Here is a 7301-nt window from a genome sequence, read left to right as displayed (position 1 = left end):
GGCTCAGTTGGTTAAGCGTCCGACTTTGGCTCAAGTCATGATCTCATGGTTTGTGGGTTTGAGCCCCATGTTGGGCTCTGTGCTGACAGCCCAGAACCTGAAGCCTGCTTCAGATCCTGTGTCTCCCTCTCTCTCTAACCCTCCACCAGTTGGATTCTCTCTCTTTCTCCCTCAAATATTAAAAAAAACAAAACAAAAAAAAACCCCACAAAGCTGTTTCCAAAAAAAGTCTAATTTATTCCCAAATCCAAGCATATTCTCACCTCTTCTACCCCAATTTAGCTTTAGAGCTCACAGCTGCCATGCAGAACAGTTACAAGTACCATGTCCTTCACGTTACCCCCAATGCCACTCCTCTGGGCTGATGCCATCGCCTTGGACCTTCACAAGCAGTCACTCCCTACACCCTTCATCCTGATATGTATTTTTTGAGTTGGCCTCCATTAAACAGACAACATTAATGCCAAAAGGCTGATGGTTTTAACATCTCATGTTGTTACCCACTCTGTCTAATGATGAACTCGGTGTCTTTGTTTTTGAGACACAGGAGAGAGAGAGAGAACAAACAGGGAAGGGGCAAAGGAGAGGGAGTCGAAGTCAGACGTTTCACCGACTGAGCCACACAGGTGCCCCAATCTTGGTGTCTTTGAATTTACCTCAGCAGGTATTTTGTTTCCTTCCAAAGTAGAAAAAAGTATTATTTTTTGCCTATCTTCAGAAATTCAATAATTTTTATATCCTGAATGGTTTCCTCACGCTCGATACTGACATAACGAAGATTAAGTACGGAAAGTGGAGATCAATCAGACCACGCAGACAGGATCATTCTACAGACAGTATATACTGTCTATACTGATGTATATCCATCTCTGTAGTAGACAAGAAAATAGGAACACTAGGTACAGCACAAGCAATGAAACTCTCTAGATACATTTGAATGTAGAAATACGTGAAGCACCTGGGTGGCTGGCTCAGTCAGTTGAGTGTCTGACTTTATTTTTTTTTTTAATGCTTTTATTTATTTTTGAGAGAGACAGAGTGTGAGCAGGGGAGGAGCAGAGAGAGGGAGACACAGAATCTGAAACAGGTTCCAGGCTCTGAGCTGACAGTGCGGAGCCTGCGTGGGATTCTTTCTCTGCTCTTCCCCACTCGCTGGCTCTAATAAACTTTAATGTTTTTTATTTATTTTTGAGAGAGAGAAAGAGAGAGAGTATGAGCAGGGGAAGGGCAGAGAGAGAGGAGACACAGAATCCTAAGCAAGCTCCAGTCTCTGAGCTGTCAGCACAGAGCCCGATGTGGGGCTCGAACTCATGAGCATGAGATCATGACCTGAGCCGAAGTCAGACGCTTAACTGACTGAGCCACCCACGTGCCCTGCTCTAATAAACTTAAAAAAAAAAAAAAAAAAAAAAAAGAATCTAACAAAATGTAAAAGGCTGAGAAAAATGTTTGATTTGGTAAGGATTCCAATTTCTGATCTCCAGCAAATAAGGTAAGTGAGCCATCCTGCAGGAATTGTCCACCACACCACTGAATAAGGTAAGAGAAGGGTTTAGGCACAGGAACTGGAGGGGTTGATCTAGAGATCACCAGAAAAAAACCCCTGAGGCTTGGTGTTGTGAAGAGAAGGGCCCTTCAAGGGAATTACCATATGAAGGGATGACCAGAGGGTAAGCCTGGGGCTCTGCGGGGGAGGAGCCACAACTAGGGGAAAAGAAGAAAAATATCCACCATAGAAAAGACAAACCAGTGAATTCAGGGGGCAAATAAAAAAGAAAAAGGGCCTTACGAAAACTCCATGGACACAAAAGGACCGAACAAGATGTAGAAGCAACGTATAGACGGAAAGCCCGATCGTGAAGGATATGAGGAGATACTCTAACTCGGTATTAGCTAAATGACGTTAAAACAAGAAACAGCCCAATGGCCTATCACATGGGCCAGGAGAAACCTGATCAAGGCCACGCTGGCAAGCAAGGCGTACAAGGGTGGGTCCTTGAGCCTTCTCACGCCAGAGCACGGATTCTGTAGCCCATCAGAAGAGTCTATGGTTTACTTAGTCACACTAAGTACGCTTGTGTCCAGGGATCAGGGAAGCCCGCTCCTGTCTAGTCACCTCTGAGAAATTCTTACGCCTGCCCCCACGGCCATCACAGCGTTAGTTGTAGAAACCGGGAGAGCACAGGGCGTGTGGTCCACCCACCGGGGGATGGGTAGGGTGGCAGGCTGAATAATGCCCCCCCTCCCCTGCCCAGAGATGTCCACGTGTCTGCCAGGTAACAGTCACTCACTTGGACGCCACTGATGTGGGAGCTGAGCCTCCCTTATCCATGGCTCCTCTTCCTTTTCCATCCTGAAAATCATCTCTGGCCTGGGAATGGGGTACCCTGTTCGTGAGAAAGAGTATCGGATTTGGATGTGGTCTTGGGCTTTACAGGCCATTCAGTGAAGCTTTGCATTGGCCCCTCGGAAAAGTCAACATCTTTTACTTAGGAACTAAGTACTATTCGAAAGGGCCCTAAAGGAACGACAAGACGGGGACAAATCAAAGGCAAACAGATAACATACTTCATTTGCCCTGCTGCGTCCCACAACAAGGAGGGAAATCTCGACGAGGTCTGTCCGAGATTCGGGCGGGTGGGAGGGCAGGGGTGCTCACCCAGGGAGAGGAGGTGGCTGCAGATCTCCAGCATCACGTCCCAGTACAGGCATCTCTGGGCGGGGCCCAGCTGCTCCCACTCCTCCCTGCTGAAGTCCATGGTCACATCCTCAAATGACACTGATACCTGTAACATCAAACCCCAGGTCAATGCGAAATTACTCCTTATTGGAAAGAGGTCACCTGCAAACCTGTTCTTAATGATTTTTCCCCATGATGTACATGGCTCTCCACTAACCACCCACTTCATGTCGTATTTTGGGGGATTAAAACTTTTTAGAAATACCCTGCAATCTTACTACATACTCGTGATTGAAAGGGCGGGCCTACGCCAGCCGACTCCATCTTGTTCTGTGTCCTTCACCTTGACCACACCTCCTCCCCTTGAGTAACCCCCCCCTCACCTGCCTAACTGGACTCGGACCCTTCCCCAGGACCCTTCCCCAGCCAATCGGCTGAGGCCACAGCCATTACCTCACCAACTGCCCCAGGCCCCAATAAAACCTTTGTCCTTTTGAAACTCGCTCTCTTTCCCTGGTATCTCACCGCTGCGTCAGTGCAGGTAGGGGATTGAGCTCGAGCTAGCTCGAATAAAGGCTCTTTGCTTTTGCATCGGACTCGGCTCCCTAGTGGTCTTTGGGGATCACGAATTCTGGGCATAACAGTGATACTGTGGTTAGTTCCAGCTGTCTGGCACAGAGCTCTTAAAACACTTGAAAAATTTTTTGGCACAAAAACAGACACTCAGATCAATGCAACAGAATAGAGAACCCAGAAATGGACCCACAAACATATGGCCAACTCATCTTTGACAAAGCCGGAAAGAATATCCAATGGAATACAGTCTCCTCAGCAAGTGGTGCTGGGAAAACTGGACAGTGACATGCAGAAGAACGAACCTGGACCACTTTCTTACACCATACACAAAAAGAAACTCAAAATGGAGGAAAGACTTAAATGTAAGACAGGAAACCATCAAAATCCTCGAGGAGAGAGCAGGCAAAAACCTCTTTGATCTTGGCCACAGCAACCTCTTACTCAACACATCTCCGGGGGCAAGGGAAACGAAAGCAAAAATGAACTACTGGGACCTCGTCAAAACAAAAAGCTTCTGCACAGCAAAGGAAACAATCAACAAAACTAAAAGGCAACCGACAGAATGGGAGAAGAGATTTGCAAACAACATATCAGATAAAGGGTTAGTATCCAAAATCTATAAAGAACTTATCAAACTCAACACCCAAAACATAATCCAGTGAAGAAATGGGCAAAAGACATGAATAGACACTTCTCCAAAGACGACATCCAGATGGCCAACCAACACATGAAAAAATGCTCCACATCACTCATCATCAGGGAAATACAGATCAAAACCACAATGAGATACCACCTCACGATAAAGGCTTGAGGAAGAAGATGGTGGCGTAGAAGGACGCTGGGCTCACCGCGTCCTGCTGAACACTTAGATTCCACCCACACCTGCCTAAATAACCCAGAAAACCACCAGAAGACTAGCAGAATGGATTCTCCGGAGCCAAGTGTAGACGAGAGGCCCACGGAAGAGGGTAGAAAGGGTGGAGAGGCAGTGTGCACTACACGGACTGGGGGGAGGGAGCCGGGGCAGAGGGGCAGCCCGCCGGCCGCGCAGAGACCCTGAGTCTGGCTTGCAAAAACGGAGGGGCTGGATGGAGTGTGTTCGGACAGCAAGCGGGACTTAACATCTGGAAGGTTATAAGCTAACAGCTCTGCTTGGAGAAGGACAACGGGAGGGAGAGTTGTTGAGCCCCGGACGACAGAGCTCAGTTTGGCGGGGAACAAAGGACCTCGCCAGTGCCATCTCCCTCGCCCATCCCCCACCAAAATCCCAAAGGGAACCAGTTTCTGCCAGGGAACTTGCTTGCACCGCGCAAACATCCAGCGCTGTGCTTCTGCGGATCCATCCCTCCGGTGGCGGGTCTGATTCCCTCCCGGTGCTGCAGGGCCCCTCCTGAAGCAGACCACCAAAGGAAAAGCAAGCTGAGCCTGCCCCTCCTGCCCCCGTGCACCTTGCCGATCCACCCTGGCTGATAAGCCAGATCCCCAGCACCACAAGCCTGGCAGTGTGCAAGTAGCCCAGACGGGCCACGCCACCCCACAGTGAATCCCACCCTTAGGAGAGGGGAAGAGAAGGCACACACCAGTCTGACTGTGGCCCCAGCGGTGGGCTGGGGGCAGACATCAGGTCTGACTGCGGCCCCGCCCACCAACGCAAGTTACTCAAGACAGCACAGGGGAAGTGCCCTGCAGGTCCGCACCACTCCAGGGACTATCCAAAATGATGAAACGGATGAATTCCCCTCAAAAGAATCTCCAGGAAATAACGACAGCTAACGAACTGATCAAAAAGGATTTAAACAATATAACAGAAAGTGAATTTAGAATAATAGTCAGAAAATTAATCGCTGGGCTTGAAAACAGTATAGAGGACAGCAGAGAATCTATTGCTACAGAGATCAAGGGAATAAGGAACAGCCAGGAGGAGCTTTTAAAAATGCTATAAATAGCTGCAAAATAAAATGGAGACAACCACAGCTCGGATTGAAGAGTCAGAGGAGAGAATAGGTGAACTAGAAGATAAAATTATGGAAAAAGAGGAAGCTGAGAAAAAGAGAAATAAAAAAATCCAGGAGTATGAGTGGAAAATTAGAGAACTAAGTGATGCACTAAAGAGAAATAATCTATGCATAATTGGTATTCCAGAGGAGGAAGAGAGAGGGAAAGGTGCTGAAGGTGTACTTGAAGAAATCATAGCTGAGAACTTCCCTGATCTGGGGAAGGAAAAGGGCACTGAAATCCAAGAGGCACAGAGAATTCCCTTCAGACATAACTTGAATCGATCTTCTGCATGACATATCATAGTGAAACTGACAAAATACAAGGATAAAGAAAATTCTGAAAGCACCTAGGGATAAACGTGCTCTAACATATACAGGGAGACCGATAAGACGCGTGACAGATCTCTCTACTGAAACTTGGCAGGCCAGAAAGGAATGGCAGGAAATCTTCAATGTGATGAACAGAAAAAATATGCACCCAAGAATCCTTTATCCAGCAAACCTGTCATTTAGAATAGGAGAGATAAAGGTCTTCCCAAACAAAAACTGAAGGAATTCATCACCACTAAACCAGCCTTACGAGAGATCCTAAGGGGGATCCTGTGAGACAAAGTACCAGAGACACCACTACAAGCATGAAACCTACAGATATCACAATGACTCTAAACCCCTATCTTTCAATAATAACACTGAATTGTAAATGGACTAAATGCTCCAAGCAAAAGACACAGGGTATCAGAATGGATAAAAAAACAAGACCCATCTATTTGCTGTCTACAAGAGACTCATTTTAGACCTGAGGACACCTTCAGATTGAAAGTGAGGGGATGGAGAACTATCTATCATGCAACTGGAAGTCAAAAGAAAGTTGGAGTAGCCATACTTATATCAGACAAACTAGACTTTAAATTAAAGGCTGTAACAAGAGTTGAAGAAGGGCATTATATAATAATTACAGGGTCTATCCATCAGGAAGAGCTAACAATTATAAATGTCTATGCACCGAATACGGGAGCCCCAAATATGTAACAATTACTCACAAACATAAGCAACCTTATTGATAAGAATGTGGTAATTGCAGGGGACTTTAACACTCCACTTACAGAAATGGATCATCTAGACACACGGTCAATAAAGAAACAAGGGCCCTGAATGATACATTGGATCAGATGGACTTGACAGATATATTTAGAACTCTGCATCCCAAAGCAACAGAATATACTTTCTTCTCAAGTGCACACGAACATTCTCCAAGATAGATCACATACTGGGTCACAAAAGAGCCCTTCATAAGTATACAAGAATTGACATCGTACCATGTATACTTTCAGACCACAATGCTATGAAGCTTGAAATCAACCACAGGAAAAAATCTGGAAAACCTCCAAAAATATGGAGGTTAAAGAACACCCTACTAAAGAATGAGTGGGTCAACCAGGCAATTAGAGAAGAAATTAAAAAAATATATGGAAACAAACGAAAATGAAAATACAACAATCCAAATGCTTTGGGATGCAGTGAAGGCAGTCCTGAGAGGAAAATACATTGCAATCCAGGCCTATCTCAAGCAACAAGAAAAATCCCAAATACAAAATCTAACAGAATACCTAAAAGAAATAGAAGCAGAACAGCAAAGACACCATAAACCCAGCAGAAGAGAAATAATAAAGATCAGAGCAGAAATAAACAATAAAGAATCTAAAAAAAACTGTAGAGCAGATCAATGAAACCAAGAGTTGCCTTTTTGAAAAAATAAAATTGATAAACCTCTAGCTAGGCTTCTCAAAAAGAAAAGGGAGACGGCCCAAATAGATAAAATCACGAATGAAAATGGAATTATTACAACCAATCCCTCAGAGATACAAGCAATTATCAGGGAATACTATGAAAAATTATATGCCAACAAACTGGACAACCTGGAAGAAATGGACAAATTCCTAAGCACCCACACACTTCCAAAACTCAATCAGGAGGAAATAGAAAGCTTGAACAGACCCATAACCAGCGAAGAAATTGAATCAGTTATCAAAAATCTCCCAACAAATAAG

At 45.4% G+C, this 7301-nt stretch overlaps 1 protein-coding gene across 2 annotated transcripts in view; it reads right to left on the bottom strand.

Moving 5' to 3' along the window:
- Positions 1-7301, bottom strand: part of ZNF175 (zinc finger protein 175) — a 33941-nt gene that overhangs the window by 5126 nt on the left and 21514 nt on the right. For both annotated transcript variants that reach the window (XM_015070064.3, XM_053210932.1), the window contains 2 exons: positions 2660-2786; positions 2292-2387 (listed from right to left, as the gene is read on the bottom strand). In XM_015070064.3, the coding sequence (XP_014925550.3) occupies positions 2292-2387; positions 2660-2786 (223 nt within the window). The remainder of the gene's footprint in view (positions 1-2291; positions 2388-2659; positions 2787-7301) is intronic.

Source organism: Acinonyx jubatus, chromosome E2 (genome assembly GCF_027475565.1).
Source record: "Acinonyx jubatus isolate Ajub_Pintada_27869175 chromosome E2, VMU_Ajub_asm_v1.0, whole genome shotgun sequence".
NCBI lineage: Eukaryota > Metazoa > Chordata > Mammalia > Carnivora > Felidae > Acinonyx > Acinonyx jubatus.
This window is presented reverse-complemented; position numbering and strand designations above follow the sequence as displayed.